General features: G+C 42.1%; 1 protein-coding gene across 2 annotated transcripts in view; it reads right to left on the bottom strand.

The window, feature by feature from the left end:
* Window positions 1–21,535, bottom strand: part of AKAP13 (A-kinase anchoring protein 13) — a 123,163-nt gene that overhangs the window by 43,964 nt on the left and 57,664 nt on the right. For both annotated transcript variants that reach the window (XM_044978947.1, XM_044978946.1), the window contains exons 9-13: window positions 20,280–20,405; window positions 15,566–15,608; window positions 13,322–13,454; window positions 11,814–11,933; window positions 2,626–2,797 (exon numbers count right to left, since the gene is read on the bottom strand). In XM_044978947.1, the coding sequence (XP_044834882.1) occupies window positions 2,626–2,797; window positions 11,814–11,933; window positions 13,322–13,454; window positions 15,566–15,608; window positions 20,280–20,405 (594 nt within the window). The remainder of the gene's footprint in view (window positions 1–2,625; window positions 2,798–11,813; window positions 11,934–13,321; window positions 13,455–15,565; window positions 15,609–20,279; window positions 20,406–21,535) is intronic.

Raw genomic sequence — 21,535 nt, 5'->3', positions numbered from 1 at the left:
GAAAGGGGTCGCTAGTAAAAAAAAGTTTGAGACCCACTGACTTAAAATAAACCTTGCATAGTTTAAACCTGTATATTGAAAGGAAATGCAACACATAAAAGTACATCCAGGACAAGGTTAATTTTATAGGCATGGAACATGTATCCCTATCTGCACAGGTCCACAGACAGTCAGGAATTTATTAACAGCTACTTTTTGGAGCAATTTAAGCTCATCAGAATGTAACAAGTTAAAGCAGGTGATGTTTTGTCTCCTAAATGGATTGGGAGGATTTAAAAAATAAGCACAGGAGGGGAGAGGATGGATTAAAGCAAGCATAATTGTTAAAATTTTCCACTTCCTGGCAGGTTAACATGGACCAGGCTTCGTACAATTGTGCTGCTGTCTTTTCTCCTTCAGGAAACGCCAAGCTGCCTCTGACTCTAGAGATACAACTAGTTATTGTTCCCTTCCCTCCCCCCGACATTTTTAGACGCTGGTCATCTATTGCAGTTGACTGTCCTTGCGCTGCCTGCCAAATGGGTGAATGTTGCAGTCTGCATCCTCTAGGAGAACAGGCCATTCATAGCTTCCTATTTCGCAGTAGTTTGGGGCCAGAGCCTCTTTCCCAATGGAAAGGCAGCACATGCTGAACAGGTCTCAGGATCAGCAGCCAAACCACATTGAGAGCCAGTGGACTCTGCTTCCGACCAGGAGAGGTACTTATAAATACATTGTATTGTTTCTAAACATGAGGATAAAAATGACCACTGATTCAATAACAAGCGATCAACAGCACAGGGCAGTTTTCTAAATATCTTGCAGTTTTGAACTGTAAACTGAAGGAGTGACTGTTTTGGTCTCTGCTGAACTAAGTCTGACAACCTTCCTGAATTCACGTGGCAGATTGTAATATGAAGAACATTCTGCTTAGGGGCTAGAACAAGAACATCAAACTAATTTAAATAGACGCCCATATCTCCCAGTGGCCAACGTGCTGGCTATGTTCCATTTAGGTTTAGCACAACTCAATTTTTTCTAATTTTGACGATTTTTATCAATTTTTAGTTTTAAGATTCCCCTCCCCATTTTTTAAGATTTTTTTCCACTTGTAGCTACTTTTATTTTTACAGCTGTAGGGTTGGGCTAAGGGCAGTGCTGACAGTTGGGCTGAAGAGGTGTCCCTGTGCAACCAAAGGACCCAAAACTTTGGGCTGCAAGGTGCGGGGGATGCTGCGGTTATCATGGTGCAGCAGAAAGAGAACCCCAGCCAGGACTGGAAGGAGGAGGAGGAGAAACGGGTTCCCAGCTGCAAAGACAGCAGGGTGGCTACCTCCGCAGCCAGGGACGACGACGACTCCTCACAGTCGTGGCCAGGGGTATCTGCTTTGCATCCCTACCACACCTTGCACCTGCAGGGATCATGTGTCGTTGGCCCTGAGGCAGGGCAGGAGAGCTTTATTGTCATGGACCCACTCGCTCACTCAGAGGGCTCCCTGCCGGCATGCTGACTGTTACCCACAGATATTTTTTTTCTTTGATTTCAGTGTGGCAGCTGAAATTGACATTTACTGACAGTTATCGATTAAAATCGAATGTGGCCAAGCCTAGCTACATTATACCTAGAGAGTGTTGATTACATATTTCGCAACACTAATGCATTTATACATATACGCCTTCCCCTCTAATACTCACCCTATGCATGCATCAATAAATAGCTGTTGTTCATACAGTGTTTTCAACGTTATATTCTACATATCCTTTGAGACTACATTAGTCAAAGCCAACAGCTACTACTAGGCAGAGAATAAACTACCTGTTTTTTGTTTTTGTTTCTGGCCAGCAAAGTTTGTACCCGACTCATCAGCAAGAAGTAAGCACATCTCAGGGACCTGGAAATTCCCCTCAACAAAAGCACCTGAATGCACGGTAAGATGTATCAACGAGTGGGGAAACTACTCTTAACCTTTAGAGCACAGGATTTACTCAGGTCTGAAAGCTGTTTAAATAGAACTGCTACAACCGACTAAGCTTGCAAAGAAACATGGCAGTCCTTTGATCTGAGCCACATCATCATCACCATGCACATATGCAAGGGGAAAAGGGTGAGTGTATTCTAATTTCATAATGTTGTGTTGCTGCCACCAAGAACTCACTGGAACACTGAATCAGTATTTGCTGGAGCTAAAGCAGGAGGTAGGCTAAGGATAGGATAGAGAGTTCTCTTTTTCCTGAAGTTAAAATGGAAAACTAAACAGTCATGATCCAAGCTAGCTTTCCTTATCACCCCCAAAAGCTTTAATAATTTATCTCAGTCCCAAGCGCTAGTAATACACCACCGTCCTGATCTGGAACCTCTAAACAGATACAGATGACAACACTGAACAGCATCATACCTGTAAACTGGGCCAAACATCAGCTATGAACTAGACTGAAAACCAGTCTCCATTTCACTTGAGAGTCGTATTTGAACCCTTGCTACTTGACGTGAAAGGCTGATGCATTAATCAGATCGGGTTCTCCCTTCTCCCTGATCAGAATTCTCAAACTTGTAGGGGGAATAAAGCAAAAGATCCATGACCAGCATCGTGATTCTGGCCGACAGGCTTTCCACCAACAGTGGAACACAAAGAAAAAGCGACTTACTTGCACAGAGGTGTGAATCTTTGTTGAAAGGTTTCATACAGTGGTAACAGTTGATTGGACCCACGGTAGGGGTTGCACTGAAGAGGTGTCCATTTAACATCTTCTTGTCTTTTTCTTTCTCCTTGGAATCTTTGTCCTTCTCTTTCGTCTTCTCCTTATCTTTCTCTTTTTCCTGCAAAGGGAAAAGGGACCTGTAGCGTCTAGTGACAAATCCCTCATGGTTGGAGCTATGAGTACATTGATCCATACACACCTTACCAAAAGCCCTGTGTATTCATAGATCTCAGCTAGGGAAGCAAATGTACAGCCTTCGCAGAAAAGGATTAACACTATAGATTTCCCGTGTCCTTTCTCTACACAGGCATTTTAAAGTACAGCAGCTCAAGAAATTAGGTCTCTTCTCATCAAAGCATCTGTGTTTCTTTCCATCTTTGTCTTTAAACATACGCCCTGGTTCTGATCATCACTAAATGGCAATCTCTTCAGCACGTCCAGCGGACTGTAGCATAACTAAAATAACAGGTTTTGTGTAGGCCAAACTTTCAATGTGAAGTTAATTTTTACAGCCAATGTAAAAAATAATTTTTATAAGCGTATTTTAAAGGAGAAAGACGGACCTTTATTTTGGGGTGGGCTGATAGAATTCTGTTCCTTATTTTCCTCTTCACTAGTTTGAGCTGCCTTCTTCAGTTTCATTCAACCAGCTGTGAATAATCTCCTTGGGGATATGGATTTTTCACAAACTTTCTATCCATAGCACAGTAGAGTAGGTTGATTTACTGAACTATGGCTAAATGGGACTCCAGGTTACCCAGTACTGGCTTGTTCACTGTGGTCTGTCTTTCTTAACTGCAGAGACCAGTAAAGGCAGATGATGGCTACTTTGCAAAGCCTAGGTTCTGAGCTCCCCATGTCTCGGCAGCAGGGGAGATAAGACTGGCCAGATACATAGACTAGCATCAAAGCATTATATAAAATCTTAAAGAGGCCACACTGGTTACTCTCAGCTTTGGGAATCCAGAGCACAGTTGCTTTTGGCAGGCTGACTAGCAAAGCCTTCAGGCCCATCCGCTCTGATTTTCAGAAGGGTCCCTCCTCCTTCCCACAAAGAGATTGTTGTATCAGCAAGATTACGCTGCTTTAAATATGCAGGCTTGAAGTTCCCTCCCAATCTTGAAGCTTAATGGGTGATCAAACTAAGTCACAGAAAATGCAAACATTCCCATTTGCACAGCCTGAGGTAGCAGATGACTAAATACTGAGACGCTGAAAAAATATAGGAAGTGACAATATGTTGGTTTCCGTCTATGTTTGGAAGTCCCGTTAAATATGGATCATAACTTACATCAGGCACAGGGATTTTAGCTCTCTAGTATGTGGCCTGCATCACTGCCACCTTCATGGGAGTTGCACATGCAAAATACAAATGTGAATAATATTCAACCCTTCAATGAATATATATCTGCACATACACACACAAAATATTTAACTGCTCATTACACAATGCAACCTCATTATCATCTCAGCGATAATCATTTCTGTTGCAATGGATTATTGAGACCATGATGGCTTTTGCAAGAGAAGTCATAATGGAGGCTGAAGGGAAATTATGAAGGTTTTCTGTGGATTTATATGTTGTTAATGATATATAACATGCCTAGAGCTAAACATTTTTCCAGTAGAGGTCTAAATAAACAAACAAAAGAGCTCTCCTGCTGCTCAGCAGCAGGACTGAGGAACAGCAACAAAGCAGTGAATACCAGGACAGTGAATACAAGTTCTGCAGTCACCATGAGGAAAACTTTGAGCCTTTGATGCAAATAATTAGTAACAAGTTTAACATTTCTGTCTGTCTCCCTATGAATCCAAAGCTGAGTCCATCCCTACGTGGCCTTTAAACTAAAGCTGACTACCTCAGTTACTGGCCCCAGGGCCTCTTTCTGTATTACATTTGCAGAAATGAAAGATACTTAGGATGCAGTATTAAATGTGACAGTCTTATCTGGCACAGACAAACCTGAAACGGCTAAGCAGTCCCCTAAACCATCTAGACGGGATTAGAACCCTGTGACCTCCAGGTGAAAGGCTCCATGTCCCATTCACAATCTGCTGAACTGTGCAAATCCAGCAGAGTTCACTTTGGAAGGGGCTCAGGACTTATACTCTGTAAGGGTGGTAGCAATTCAAGACCAAAAGGTTTGCTTGAATGTCAGACTCTGAGGAACTCAGGCCTCCAAAGGAAGGATCTTACTCTCAGCCAGACTCTATGCCTCTGTGAACACTTAAACACTCCTAGCTATGCTAAAAGAGATTAACTTTATAACTTCCCAGGGAGTGCAGTTGGTATTTAAAGACTTCGCAATTTGGTAATTTTGGGGTCTGGAACATTAACTGTCCTTTATGATTTTATAAAGAAAGAAAAAACATGTAAAAACACTAGATGATTTCAGTTAGACACAGGAAATACTGCATCACCTTTAGTAAGCAAAAAACCAACTTTCATATGGTGGGTTAATAACACATCACAAAGCATTACCTTAAAATGAAATGTTCTTCCTACACTACACATTCCTGAAGCTTCCTTCAAATAACAGCATGAAAATAGAAACAAACACTTTTCTTCCATAAAAAAACCACCAGAATGGTTGAAGGAACCAGTTCACTGGGCAGTGTACTTAAGCATCAGATTTCCGTGTGAAATAATGGTTAAGTTCTTACCTCCCAATGCGTCAGTCCTATTAGTCTCACTGTTATTTCAGGTAATTCACTAAATCTACACCGTTTTACCGACATGCTTTCCCAGGGACAGGAGCGCTGTTCTCTACATGTATTAGTCCATAGTGACAGCACACTGGTCTGCTCAGTCTGCCACAACAGACTATTGGGAGAGGAAGTCAGATTGCTTGGGCAAGGGAGGGAGGGAGGTCTGTTTGCTGCTGACTTCCTTAAAGATGATCTTAACTATTTTGTGGCTGCTTGTATCGCATTTTCCTCTAGCTAGACCTGTTTACAAAAATCAGAGGGGCAGTGGCAAGAGGAAATGAATTTTAAAAGGAAAGTGGCACTTAAATTGGCACCCAGAACTTTAAAAGAGATTTAATAAAACAAGCCCTCTATGATACTTCGGGCATTTATGAAAAGAAAAATTTATTCTGTTAGAAACAGATGCACATTTAGTGTACCTCACCAGTATTTAGTATGTTTGCAGTACTCTGTTTATCAAAACACTTATACAGATGGCTAGAGAGGTTGCTTTTGTATATCTCTAGCAATTTTTTTTTAAATTCACAGATGTTTACAATCTCACAGTTCTTTGAAAAGCTATTTTGAAAAGCTGGTGGTGTTTAAAACTCCCTGGCTGCAGACACCTGCTCTAACTGCACAAGTGAATGGCAGGAGAAATTACTTGCCCTGCTCTTCTTAATTTGATTCCATATTTGCTGTCATTCCCCAGAAATTCATTTTGAAAATGGAAGAAACTCTGAATATTTTTCTGACTAAGAGCAATATCACACAGTAAAAATCATGTGTATATGAGCCATTATACGCAATTGAGTTGAATGGAGTTTCACCAATGTAAAACTGAAGTAACATGATGATGCACATTAGATACACTGGGAAAATTACCCACTTATCTATTTCCCCCTTCATTTTTAATTTCCCTTGTGCCTATATGTCTCCTTTTTCATTGTTGTTAACATAATTTTTTAAAAATATATATTGGTCATGGTCTTCATCAGAAAATTTATTTTATAACTGATCTTCGAAAACTGCATTATCTAAAACCAAGTTCTGAGCAGAGCAAAATCTGTTAGGAGCAACTGTATGTTGATGCCTCTTGCTCTACTAGAAACAGTTAGAAGAAACAACCAAATCTTCCTGTTCTACTTCCTCTTTCAAGGGTTGTTTTTTGTCTTTCATGTTTTAATCTAAAAAAACCCTCTTCTTCTCTGTGACGATCCAGTGCTCTGAGGAACGTGAACCCATGTTTCTCAGACTTACTGTATAAAATTGCAGTAATTAACACAAAAATATCCCGAAGCAAGAAGGAAAAAAAAGAAGTGTTTGACTTGGATATCACTCTGCATTGCCAATTCGTAAAGAGTCAAAGCTGTTAGCTGTTGTGAGCTTTTAAAAAGCAAATTGCGTTTACCATCTTGGAGGGACTCTTAGAATCATAGAATCTCAGGGTTGGAAGGGACCTCAGGAGGTCATCTAGTCCAACCCCCTGCTCAAAGCAGGACCAAACCCAACTAAATCATCCTCTTGTTTTATCAGAAAGTTTTAAAGTAGTCAAAAAAGCCAGTGTGTGGCTGTCTCTGTGGCTCGTGGTTTAATAGACAAAGGTACAGGAAGTATTGCAATGTGCATTCTCCATGTACTATCTTATCCCTCATCCTAACAGAATCTTTCTTGATGTACAACTGTGATCTACTATGAACTCCCAGTTCCTGCCTTATGGCCAGGACTGTCAGCAAATCCCCCAACTGTACATGATATTTCACAAATTCTCACGAGTGGTTTGTATGAAGGGTTCTATATAAATACATTCTCTCATATTGAACTTTGCATTGGAGAACGGGGACAGCTGTCATATTCTTTCGAACTTGCCATAATTGGATGCGGCTCTGAGGTTGTCAATGACCACAGCATGCATCCTGTAGAGATAGATCAACAAAAGGGAAGTGATCTCCCTTGCATAAGGGCGTAAAGATGTCACAATCTCTAGATGATGCACCAGAGATGACTCCACCATTGTACATTTATTGTATTACCACACAAAGGCCTACGTTAAAAGAATGTTAAGTTTGGAAAGTCAAGCACTCAAACATTTGGGGATGGCACAATTAAAGCTGCTTATGCTACCTTATTTCAGCTTCCTGGTGCATATGCATTATGATATAGTCTAATTATATATCACATACCAGGGATCGGCAAGCTTTGGCCCGCGGCCTGCCAGGGTAAGCCCCCTAGTGGGCTGGGCCAGTTTGTTTACCTGCTGCGTCCGCACATTTGGCGGATGGCGGCTCTCACTGGCTGCGGTCACTGCTCCAGGCCAATGGGGGCTGCGGGAAGTGGCGGCCAGCACAACCCTCGGCCCGCACTACTTCCCGCAGCTCCCATTGGCCTGGAGTGGCGAACTGCGGCCAGTGGGAGCCGCCATCGGCCGAACCTGCGGACGCGGCAGGTAAACAAACGGGCCCAGCCCGCCATGGGGCTTGCCGAGGTAAGCCGATCCCTGTCATATATTTTTTTTTCCAGAGGACTTATTCAGTGCACAGGATGGATGATGCTCAGTGAACAAGCAGTTATTCAATATTTTGCTTTATCCCCATTGTTCAGTGTGCGGTCCCACAACTTATTTACAGCACATTATTCAAACCCTGCTCTGAAGGAAGAATTATTAATTTCCTTTCAAATTTTGGAATGGCACTCATTTTAATATCTGAGTGCCTCACAAACATTAATGAATTAATTTGCACAGCCCCTTGCAAGGTGATGTGGCATTATGCTTCATATTTTACAAGGGGGAACTGAAGCACAGAGAGGTTATGGTCAAAAGATTCCACCACTTTTGGCTGTCCATTCTGAGATGCCTAGAGCCTGACTTTTCAGAGTAGTTAGCATTCTGCAGCACAGCTCCCAGTCACTTCAGCTGCACTTGGAGAGCTCATCACTTTTGCAAATTAAACCCTAGGGTTTCAAGACAGGCACCTAGAAAATGAGGAACACACATTTAGTAGCCACCTGTGTAAAGTTTGGTTTAAGTGACTTCTCCAGCATCCCACAGGAACTCTGTGGCAGAGGAATGGATAGAAGCCAATTCTCCAAGGTAGCATTCAACTGCCTTAACCACGAGACTGTCCTTTCTCCTCCTGCAGTCTCCTGCCTCATTTCACTACATACCTTCCAGTTTTGGCAACACCCGAGACAAGGGTCCTACATTCAACAGTCTAACTCACTACACAACCATAATTCATCCCCAGAGCCCAGTCCATCCCATGCACAGAACGGTGCTGGGGTCCTGTGGAAAAATTAGTATGTGATCACGTTATTAAAGAGGGAATCATAATGCATGCGCATTATGAATTAAGGTTGCACATGCACATGCAACCTTAATTCTGGCCTTCCTAACTTTTGAGTGCTTGACTTTGCAACCTTAATGTTTTATCAATGTCATTTTTCATGTGCAATTTGCTATGTCTTTAAAAAAGCAAACCAGAAAAACAGAAATCCCATCACATGGAACCATACTGATACTTAGACCTATAGCACAGATCTCTACCATTTGAATGAATGGAGTAACTGATAAAAGTAGAACGCTGTCATCCTCTATGACAGTGTTTCCCAAACTTGGGACGCTGCTCGAGTAGGGAAAGTCCCTGGTTGGCCGGGCTGGTTTGTTTACCTGCAGGTCCAGCCGATCGCAGCTCTCACTGGCCGCGGTTCGCTGCTCCAGGCCAATGGGAGCTGCTGGAAGGGGCGGCCAGTAAGTCCCTCGGCTCACGCCGCTTCCAGCAACTTCCATTGGCCTGGAGCAGTGAACTGCGGCCAGTGGGAGCCGCGATAGGCTGGACCTGAGGACACGGCAGGTAAACAAACCAGCCTGGCCCGCCAGGGGCTTTCCCTACACAAGCGGCGCCCAAGTTTGGGAAACACTGGTGTACGAGAACCAGACAGTAGAGGGGGGCTGAAACACATATTTTGCCTGAGGTTTCACAGCTATTTGCTGACAGCAGAGGAATGGAGACACTCAAGAATCGTGGGGTTCCATTTCAGGTTCTGACAGGGAGCGTGCTCTAGTGGTCATAGACCTTTCTGCCTTTGTTCCCTTCCACTCCCAAAAGTTTGGCACTTTTTGCCCCATCCCTTTTCCAATCCCGTGTTTTCTCCTCCATCCTCCCATACTCATGCTCTGCATCTGATCTCAGTCTCCTGAGCTCATCCTTGCACAGAGAGTCCTAGTGTCCCACTCTGGGGTCCATGTCTGAGTTCCATTCCTTCCTCACCATGGCTCCCAATCCCAGTTTGTGTCTCCTGGCTCCTTGCCCAGCCAGTGTCAGTCTTCCCAATCAACAGGCTCCCCCTCTGATCTCGATTCTCCTCCGCCTCGGGTTCCAAGTCCCTTTGCCCAGCCAGTCTTCATCTGATCTGTTTCTCCCACCCTACGGACTGCCAGTCTCCTTGAGCAGTTAGTCCCAGCCTCTCCCTGGCTCCTAGTCTGATGTCAGCCCCCTGCCCTCCCACGTACCTTTTCCCCAAGGCTCCTTCTCCTAATCTACTCCTTTTGCCCTCCAGGTATGGACTCTTGTTCCTCAGCATTTGCATCCCCAAGCTTCCACAGCAGTGAAAACACAAGCAAGACAGTCTCCCTGCCCTTATTTCCAGTGTCTATCCTTAATCTCAAACCAACTGCAGGAAAAGTCTGGCTCCCCCTCTGCAGCCTTTGTGCTGCAGCATTCTCAGTGGAGATGGAAATTTTGCTGAAATTAGCTGTCAAACACTATCATGTTTCTATTGAACATGTGCAAACGGATATTCTTCAAAAGCTTATAATTTGGCAAATGTGGGCATTTTCCTCACAAGAAAAGCAAGAGGTATATTCCTGACACAAAGGCAACCCTTCTGCCAAATCACAAACTCTTGCTCCAATGCATGGAGATGCTGGAGCTTCTCAATGAACCAAATGTATGAACGTTTTCAACACCGGCAAAACAAAGTATTTTCCCCTAATCTTGTTCTTGTAAAAGCCATAAGTATTTCTGCTGAAACTAAAAAAACCCAAAACAAACAAAAAAAACCCCACACTCAGGGGAGGCACCCAGCATAGAAATCTGTTCTAGTCTAGCAAAGTTAGGAGCAACTGGCTCTTATAACGGGAAGTGCTGGGCAAACTCAGGTATATGTGGTGCTACCAGCACCGCCTCAAATGTTTTTTTTTGCCGACCACAACACATTCTTTGTCACGGTTAATTAATAACATGACAAGGTCTCTATTACTATTATTATTATTATTATTAAAGAGCCATGTCCTCCACAAGATCAGAGGAGACCATAAAGAACATGTGGGACAGACAAGCAGGTCTGTTTTGCCTGAACTGAAAATACAGCAACACGCTTATATAGCAAGAGTCATCACTGGCTCCAGAGATTCAAATTTAATGGAGCCCATGAATGTTTCATATCTTCAATGGAAAAATATAATTGTAAAAACTTCCGTCACTCAGTATTAAGGGAAAAATCCATCATTACTCACGGGACAGTATCTCTTTAAAAACAAAAAGGCTTTGGGGGAACATTCAGCTGGTTGAGCTATGACATTGGCTGAATCATAGAATCATAGAACCTCAGGGTTGGAAGGGACCTCAGGAGGTCATCTAGTCCAACCCCCTGCTCAAAGCAGGACCAAACCCAACTAAATCATCCCAGCCAGGGCTTTGTCAAGCCTGACCTTAAAAACCTCTAAGGAAGGAGATTCCACTACCTCCCTAGGTAACCCATTCCAGTTCTTCACCACCCTACTAGTGAAAAAGTTTTTCCTAATATCCAGCCTAAACCTCCCCCTCTGCAACTTGAGACCATTACTCCTTGTTCTATCATCTTCTACCACTGAGAACAGTCTAGATCCATCCTCTTTGGAACCCCCTTTCAGATAGTTGAAAGCAGCTATCAAATCCCCCCTCATTCTTCTCTTCTGCAGGCTAAACAATCCCAGTTCCCTCAGCCTCTCCTCATAAGTCATGTGCTCCAGCCCCCTAATCATTTTTGTTGCCCTCCGCTGGACTCTCTCCAATTTATCCACATCCTTCTTGTAGTGTGGGGCCCAAAACTGGACACAGTACTCCAAATGAGGCCTCACCAGTGCTGAGTAGAGGGGAATGATCACATCCCTCGATCTGCTGGAAATGCCCCTACTTATACAACCCAAAATGCCATTAGCCTTCTTGGCAACAAGGGCACACTGTTGACTCATTCAGCTTTTCGTCCACCGTAACCCCTAGGTCCTTTTCTGCAGAACTGCTGCCCAGCCATTCGGTCCCTAGTCTGTAGCAGTGTATGAGGAAGAGAAATAAGAAGGCAAAATCTGAGTGGCACTGGCACCCACACTGAATACAAAGGCATGTGCACTATATTCTTTATATATCACCCTTTTCCTGTTGATAGTTTGTATTATTGCCTCAACTTGCCTTTACAATGATTTCCCCCCTACACAGCAATGCTTCACCAGGAGGAAACCTGATCTCTCCAGCCAATGAGTATTCTCCAGAGTTCGCAGAGCTGCATGGAATGGTACATTTATCTGTGGGCTTTGGAAATTTGGAGAGGTGTTAATGTTTTAAATAATCACTGATCAGGTGCTAAAAGCACAGACACTTTTTAACTGGGAGGTGGAAATTACTATATCACTCCCATTTAGTATCGCAAATTCTGCTAGTTTTCCTTTGCCCACACAAATTGCAGTTTTTTAGAAACGTTTGCACTGCACTATTGTCTTGGGCAGTCACAGCTTATGACACAATAAGATGTGCACAGCTGGGTAAATCCTTGCAGACAAAACAGCTTTTCCCCTTTACATATAGAGACCAACAACAAACCTAACTGTAGAACACTAGATATTTGTTTTTGCTTTTTCAATAACATGTTCCTTAAAAGGACACATTCCATATTGATACACTTACATTTTGACCCAGTTCTCCCCCCTCTCCATATAACTGTTTACATAGTCTGCTTTGTTTTCCAAAATAAAATAAATAAATAAATGCTTTGTTCTAAATAAATCTAAAAATCAATGTCAGTAGCTCAGCCCCCAGGTGAACAAACCAATGTCTCTCAGGATCAATGGGATGCCATTACATAAAGGAAAATTTAGGCTGAACATCAGGTAAAAACTCTACCTAACAGTGGGATGTATCAGATCGTGGAATAACCTCCCCAAGAAAGTGGTAGGTATTTGCATAGCTTGAATCCCTGAAACCTTTGGAGAGCAAAGTACTAGGAAATGCCCTATAGAGAACAGCCCTGCATTGGCAGGGGCATAGAGTAAACAGGATAGAATAGGTCTTTTCCACCTCTAATGTCTGTGATTCTATTTTTGTTATATTTCTAGCACAAGAGTACATCAAACTCTGTAAAGAAATCAATTTCAGCATCAGGTTTCCCAGAGGTTGTTACAGACATGACAGAGATTTTAGAAGTGTTTAAAATACCTTGAAAGAGCATCTTTCAGAAATGAGCCTATTGCCTTTCACCAAAAGCACCTTGTTTTATCAGAATAACCAGCGTTTCCAAACATCAGATTTAAATTTGTTTTCATTACATTTATGTCTCTTTGTTAGAGGATGACCAGACAGCAAGTGTGAAAAATCGGGGCAGGAGGTGGGGGGTAATAGAAGCCTATAAAAGAAAACCCCCCAAAAAATCAGGACTGTCCCTATAAAACCAGGAATAGTTTGTTATTCATTCTATGGGCCACATCCCAAGAATTTACAAGTCCTGTTGAAATCGGTGGTAATTCCTGGTGTTCACCACTGGGCACTATGTTAGACTGAACATATTTGAGGCCTCACAGGATTCATTTAGGAGCTCTCAACAACACACTAAGAAGTCTTATTCACAGGGACGTGAACATTAAGCACATGGCACTAACATAATAAACATGATTAATAACAACACATAGGCACCAGATGCCACTTACTTTGCTCTTCTTGCTGCTGGACATTTTATTCCTGAGGTAGCTGAAGGTGCGACTGACTTTTGTTCCACTTTTCCCTTCTAAATCTTTCCTGGAGGGGCTGGGAGGCAGGAAGTTGCCGCTCTCTTCAGACACACTAAAGCCAAAAAACAGAGACTGTGGGTTTTTAAAATTTTTTTTTCCAGATCATGCAGAACAGGGAAAAAGACTAGAGGAAAACTTGCATGGTGTCAAGTATCGGGGGTAGCCGTGTTAGTCTGTATCCACAAAAACAACAAGGAGTCCGGTGGCACCTTAAAGACTAACAGATTTATTTGGGCGTAAGCTTTCGTGGGTAAAGTAAAGAAGTGAGGTTTTTTTAACCCATGAAAGCTTGTGCCCAAATAAATCTGTTAGTCTTTAAGGTGCCCCCGGACTCCTTGTTGTTTTAGAGGAAACCTTGTTTTTTTTTAAAAGAGCAAATATATTTTTCATCCAGCTATTGTAGCTAGCCAACAGATTCATTGGTCAGTTTACATTTTTATATGAATAATGACAAGCTAAAGATTAAACACTAATCAGCCACTTAGTCACATGTTGCAAGAGACTTTCTTTGGTAATATATCTATACTTAGTCTCAAACTATGACATTGTGCCCTCTGCTGCTTTAAGGGAGAAACAGCTTTTCATTAACACAGTAGTCAGCAATTTCCCACTCTGTATGGCTACACATACCCAGTCTCAGTCTTAATGTATTGGCATAAATTGCGGGTGTCGTCCATAACACACACAGATCAGATGGTTATAAAGAAAGATATGTAGTGAAATCTGCACAAAGGACAGTCTCCACTCGGAAGCACCATGTCTATAAAGTACCCCCAATATTTCCAGTACAATTTAATTAGAGCTTTTGTTAAAAATGATCTTTGCTAGACTACTAGTTTTTACTGGTCCCTTAAAACAGCAAATAGGACTCAATTTCTGTTTATTTGTTAATCATTTCATGTCAAACTTTGAGCTATCAATAATTTCAGAAGGGGCTGGTGAAATGGGGTGCAAAGCCAAAAGAGAAGCCATATTGTGGCGGTGACAGTGGATAAAACGATTGTCCTGGTGCTCAGCAAATGGGAAGCTATGTCGGAGGTTTCAGAAGATAACACACTGCTGTGCACTAAAGAACATATTACAAGGCTGTTACACTGTAAGCTCTGTGGGGCAGGGACCATCTTTTTGTTCTATCTGTACAATGCCTAGCACAATGGGGTCTTGGTCCATCACCATGGCTCCTAGGTGCTACCACAGTACAAATAAATAGGAGCATTTTTATTATGTTAGGGAAGTAGGAGGCACCGGGTCCTATAAAAACATGCACCATTTCCTGTCCGAATCCCCAGCATGCACTGTGAGAATTAAGTTCCAAAGGGGAAAATTAAAATATCTCCTCCCTCCAACACTCCCCCACCCCAAAAGGAAAGGAAAGACTGTAGGGATGTACATAAAGGAGTCATATTCCACATAAATACACAGTCTTTCCAAGACATGCCAGAATACAAAAGTGAAGCAGTCAGCTGAAGAAACCAAAGGGAGAGGAGAACAGTCAGCTGAAGAAACCAAAGGGAGAGGAAAACAGCAATGAAAGATGCTCAAGAGCCTTCTGGGCAAGTCAGACAAGCCAGATCTGCCAGGAGAAGTAGCACAAAGTGTGAAGCAGTGATCAAAGACCCAGCTCCCATGATGCCACAAAAGCTATCTTGCCCCCATGCAAAAAGGAACTATTAAAGCAAGCATCCCGTCAGAACAGAGGATCTCTGCTTACAGCCGTGCAAGGATCAACAAAGTATATCTAAAAAACATGAGAATCTCTGCAATCATAAAAAAAATAGACAAAGGGAAAGGGAAAAAGTGGGAATAATATTTGGGTCTTGTGTAAATTTATGTTGATTAATGATAAAATAATATTCGAAGCTTTTATTATTTGTGAATAAACATCCAGAATTAACCACTGTTCAGGAAAAGACAGGAAAAGACAGCTGCATGGATGGACCTATCTTCATTTCCAGTGTGGCAATTTTAAGGAATCTTTTATGATCCTAAATTGTTCTTCAATGTACACAAATATTGGCCTGGTTCCAAGAGGGTCTGAGCACTTGCAGATCCCACTGAAGTCAAGAGAGGCTAGGAGTGCTCAATACTTCTAAAAAAAAATAAATCAGATCTATATTTTTGGCATTTCAGCAGAGTAAAGATCAGACCATCACAGTACTGTACCTCTGAGACAATGAACTACTGGTGCTGTTGAACGATCTTGTGCCTGGAAAAGATTAAACAAAAATGTTAGACTGCGAAGTCTTGCCCACAGAAGTGCTAAAAACATAGTTCCTGGATTCAGGTAGTTTATGAAAAAGAGGGAGCTGTTTAGAAGTTAAGGGCTCAGATATGTTTCTTCATGTGCCCAGGGGAAAGAATGTTCACCACAGCCCATGGGATTCCAAGTTAGTGACAGAAGTGGAAAAAGAGGTGGGTTGCTTAGCAGTTTTATCATTCACCAGCTGTAAGGCAAAGGATGTGAATCTGGGATCTTCACTGGTACATTAAGGGTGCATAATTCCAAACTGCTAATTTAATTACAATAGGTGAAAATGAGACACTGCCTCAGCGCTTTTATTCATACTCCATCAGAATGAATCTATTGTAAAATACGTCCTTAGTTCATGTATAAAACAGAATTCTAGCTGATAAAATTATAGTTCATTTCCCCCTCATAACCCTTAAGCATGTAATAAAAGGATAAGGGAAACAAGAGAAGCCTTATTAATTTTTCCATTGAAATGTCTACAGAGGCAGAGCTTAATCACCCAAAATTGTGCTCTAGGAAAAAACGATGTACAACATGCTACTGAAGTCCTCCAGTGACACAAATTCCTCTTGTTCACCAAGAAACCTGCCTACACAGTCTGCTTGGAGCAGATTATCTAGCTGATGCTAGATGTTATTGAGTAGCTGCTTAGTATCTGGGAGTGCTAAAAAATCCAAATAAATCAATTCAGATGGAGAAAGATGCCTGATCCTTCCTCCAGGAACTAGGCATGGCAGGACTCTAAAGGACCCCTTTAAAGTATTTTCAAACATGCTACAATGACAGCAAGCAACATAGCTGGTCTTATTATTAGGATTTTATAATTGCCACAAGAACAATAGTACTTTAGCTTCAAACACTGTTAACAGAAGTTAGAGCTAAGGGCTAATGCAAATGAACTTGGCCTCCGAAGCAAAGGGCAGATCAGTACCCAGAGGCTATAAAGTTTATTAAAATACCACATTTCTTCAGGATCGGCCCATCCCCACTTCTAAAATAAATAAATACAGTCTCGATTGCTGACTACAGTTCCTAGAATAGCATGAGTGAAGGCTATTTTTTGTTACCTTTCATTCTTGGATATTCATGAATTAAACAGTGGCCTAACCTGGTCACCTAGTCCTGGTTTAGGAGACCCTTTTTTGTATGTCCTCTGTGGAGCCTTTAGTCTAGCAAGTGATCTGTTTCAAATCCATCACATAGTGCAATGATATTCATTCAATCAAGCTCCATACCATTTACTATCGATCTCCGGTTTTTGAATAGTGCCTATTACCTGAGTATCTAAGTACTGAACAAGTAATTTAAAGGCTCAAACTGTTGTCCATTATGAATTTCATAGTGGACTCTGCTCTTCACATCAACTTCAATCTACTCGTCAACACAGGTTAAACCTCTTTGCTCGCTAACTCGCTCTCTATATATTTAACCATCATCTGCCTTGACTGAATTTAAACACGCCATATAAAACCTATGAAGTATTTTACCATCCTATACCATCACCAGAATAAGTGGGATGACGTAACATTTAATCAAGAGTTGTAATAATTTGTTGTTCATGATCCAGTTTTCAGCATCTCTGAGAATTCCTGAGCTGCATGGCATTTCAACTATGCAGTTGCTGTTCATCCCGTATTGTGAGACAATACTTTACCTCGAACAGAGAGAATCATTGACAGTGGTGTGCAAACCAACTCAGGCAAAATAAGAACCAACCCAAATTCTGAACTAAACTGCTTTTTACTAAACCTAAATGTTTTAAAAAAGGACTGTATGACAGCCAGGGGCGGCTCCAGGCCCCAGCACGCCAAGCGCGTGCTTGGAGCGGCATGCCGTGGGGGGCACTCTGCTGGTCGCCGGGAAGGCAGCAGGCAGGTTGCCTTCGGTGGCATGCCTGCGGAGGGTCCGCTGGTCCTGCGGCTTCGGTGGACCTCCCGCAGGTGTGCCTGCAGAGGGTCTGATGGTCCTGCGGCTCCACCGAAGCCGTGGGACCAGCAGACCCTCCGCAGGCACTCCTGCGGGAGGTCCACCGGAGCCACAGGACTGGCGAGCGGCAGAGAGCCCCCCGCGGCATGACACCGTGCTTGGGGTGGTGAAATGTGTAGAGCCACCCCTGATGACAGCATTCAGATACCTGTTATATTCGCCATAAAAACAGATAGAGGGATGGACAGAGAGATTTTCCTCCCTCAATACTTTCTGTATTCCTTCTACCTCGGTGCTTCCTGGCTCTGCCTGCAACCAAAAGCGGAAGTGCTGGGCAACAGCAAGGAAATCTCATCAGTGCCATGACTGGATAGCACCTGAAAAAGCCTATTCTTTTGAGATTTGCAGCCCCACTGTGCAACTCCAATGAGTCTGGATAAGCAGCCAAACTTTTGGGTGCTTATCTGAACATCTGAACCTTCTGAGCTTCACCATCAACAATAATTTCATATGGTAGATGGACTTAAAATAATTCATAAGTTTCGTGATACAGGAAGAAGCTGCAGGATTGGCATATTCCAATGAGAATGCCTGAATGACAGAAATCAGCTTGCAGCGCCCTAGGACAGCTAGTAATTAAACTTAAGGGGGCCAAAGATTTCCAAAAGCCTGCTCACAACCAACTAAACTTTCCGTAAAATGTACAGACCAGCCTGTCTGGTAATAATTTACCCATCTGAAATCTGCAACTCGTCCAAAAAAAAAAAAAAAAGGCAATCTAAATATATGATTGTGTCATTCCAAAGGATGTGTAGAGATATTGGAGGAAGGTAATTAAAATGCACACTTGATCTAAAAGTAAATGCGTCCATCTCCTCTGTCAGATATGAGCCCTGGAGAGGTGGAAAAAATACAAGCCTAGGGTTTTTGTATCTAAAAATACCTGTGGCTAAAGCAACGTTTATATAAAGCCATCACAGAACTATTTGAATGAGAGGCATTACAACAAACACCCAGCAAAGTAGGAGCATAGGACATACGTCTTCTTGGGTCACTGAGTCCAGTCTCCTGTTATTGGGGCAACGCTATCATACGATCAGATTACACCTCTACCTCGATATAACGCTGTCCTCGGGAGCCAAAAAATCTTACTGCATTATAGGTGAAACTGCGTTATATCGAACTTGCTTTGATCCACTGGAGTGCGCAGCCCCGCCCCCCCCCCGGAGCACTGCTTTACCGCGTTATATCCAAATTCGTGTTATATCGGGTCACGTTATATCAAGGTAGAGGTGTATAAAGGAGTCAAGTTCCATCTTCAAAGCAGTGTGGTAATTTGCCCCCTGTACTCCTATTGTTCCAAAAACTCACTTCTATGATGGTTAGAAACCACCTTATTTCCAGCTAAATTTATTCATGGTCAATTTATACCCATTTGTTCTTGTACCAACATTGCAATTTTTAGACGTCTTGTAAGATCGACTCTCCATTCCTCTGATCATCCTAGTAGCCCTTTTCTACTAGTTTGAACTCATATTTCTTCAACAGGGTGACCAGAACTGTTCATATATTGTAGATGAGGTCTTACCAGTGCCTTTTACAATAGCATTAATACTTCCCTATCTCTGCAGGAAATATCTCACTGGATACATCCCAGGATCGCATGTGTTTTTTTCTGTGACTGCATTACATTGGTGGCTCATAGTCATCCTACAGATGATTAATACAACCAGGTCTTTCTCCTCCTCTCTCATTTCCAAGTGATGAGCCCCCAGCTTATGGAACATTTTTATGTTCTGGGGAAGTAATAAACTCAATTTTTAAAGCTCACTGGTCATAACGGGATGGTTGAGGGAAAGAACACAAGACAGTCTGGGCTATTCTGATTTTAAATGGTCACTCTGCCTTCTGGCAGGATGATTCTTTCTTTCTTTCTTTCTTTCTTTTTTAAGTTTGGCCTGGGGAGAAGTCTCTTTTTCTACAATGAGAGGTGTAAGCCATAACAAAAAACCCAATCAACCAACCAAAACCCAAAATCATTGCACGAACATCTTTGTCCTGTAGGGAAAAACCACTACAGGTGTGGCCTCAACCAGACCCACATTTTGAGCTCCCGAAATTTGAGTGTGTTTGGCTCAGATATGTGCTTTTAACTCACCAGATAACAGGAGCAGCTGTGAAATTCTAATCCGAATCAATGCTCAGACTGCAAATGCCCATAGTGGGCAAACTCTCGCCAGTGCAGTTTATGAGCATTCAGATCCACACACATGGTCTGGGGTCCCATCTCTACTGATATTCCCAGCGTGCTGGAATATTCACAATATAATAGTTTTTTTTAAAGACCAACAATATTTCCCATTCCCATGGCAGTAGATACATCACACTTACTGACCTGACACAATCAACCTTTTCCAGCCTCCTTGATGTGTCAGAAAGGAAGAATATTGTTAACACATTAAAAACTGATTATCTGACAAGTCAAGGTGTTGGAATATTAAAAACTCTGTATTAAAATCCTTTCATTCTGCTGTTACTGAAGCATTTAGACACAATGGCTAAGGTGAAGCTGTTAGGCATCATGCAATGGAAAGTTTAGCGTAATGCTCCCAAGCTAAAACAGCCAGGTCTAAAAAGCAGAAATACCTTCCCTTTACCTCCACCCATAATGGCTGCAGTTCATGTAAAACGATTACTTACTATCCAACTCCTCCTCCTCATCACTGGAAGAAGAGCCAACAGAAAAGAGAGTTTTAGACTTAGGGATGAGCGGAGAGATGCTGAAGGAGAAGGAGATTCGTCCGCATGGTCGAGTCCGTCTCTGGGCTGAGAAGTGGGTTAACAGCAGACATTAGAGCGTGCATGAAAATGCATTTAATAATAAAAAGGAGAGGAAAGCAGCCAACCGCAAACTAAAAATAAAGCAGAGCAGCTGATTTCAGAAAAGGCATAGGCAGCAAAGAATTCAGCATGTTTTCATTTTTATTTTAAAAGGGTCCACGTTTAATTCCATGCATAACTTTGGGGTCCAAGCTTCTCTTATTTTCACTGGCAGCTTTTTGTAGCAGTGCTCAATAGGATTATGTATTTGAACAATTATGTTTCCAAATACAGTACAATCCCAGAATAAACAGCATCTACTGAATTTATTGGGATAATTGCCAGGGAATCCATTTCAATGTCTCAAAATACTGGTTAAGTGGCACACCTTGTCCATTTAAATGGCATACCAAGTGCTATTACAGCCATACAGTGTTGCTGAACTGTTAGCTTTATTTATTTATTTAGTGTTGTTGCCACAGAGAAGTGCCTTAATAGCAGGAGACCATCTAATCTTTGGCTAAAGAGAGTAGTTTTCTTGAAACAGAGGCACAGTGTCCTACCGGCCATAATAGCTCTTATGGAAAAGTATTATGGAATTTAATAGGGATAAAACAATATAGAATCCTACTAAACTGGTAAAGTTACTCTTAATACACCTGTAGGATGAGTATGATTCGCTATTAAATCCTGTAAGTTTTTAGTCATAGTACAGAATTCTACAGCACAGATATGATTCCCTATTAAATTCTGTAGGGTGGCTATTATTTTCTATTAAACACTACAGGGATTTTTCCTATGGGAAAATAGAGGCAAAAAGGAGAAAGAGAGAAGACTGATACTCAACTTGAAATGTGCATAGTTTTAAGGATTTGTGGAGAGGAATTGCTTTTCAGTGCAATTTAGAGTCACACAAAAGTAGCCTTTTCTTTAAAGAGCAACCAAGCAGACATAAGATAGCACATCAGTTTGAAATACTGCAGTTAGCTGCAGGAAGTCACTAAAGAAAACAAGGAGGTAACAGACAGTTACCTACAGGAACAATTGGTGGGGGGAAAATTGACCTATCGTTTAAAAACACCTTTCTTCAAGATCAATGTAATTTTTTGTCTTCAAAAGCCTTTTACCACACAAAA

This window comes from Mauremys mutica, chromosome 11 (genome assembly GCF_020497125.1).
Source record: "Mauremys mutica isolate MM-2020 ecotype Southern chromosome 11, ASM2049712v1, whole genome shotgun sequence".
In the NCBI taxonomy this organism is placed as follows: Eukaryota; Metazoa; Chordata; order Testudines; family Geoemydidae; genus Mauremys; species Mauremys mutica.
Note: the sequence above shows the minus strand (reverse complement) of the source record. Positions and strands in the feature narration are given on the sequence as shown.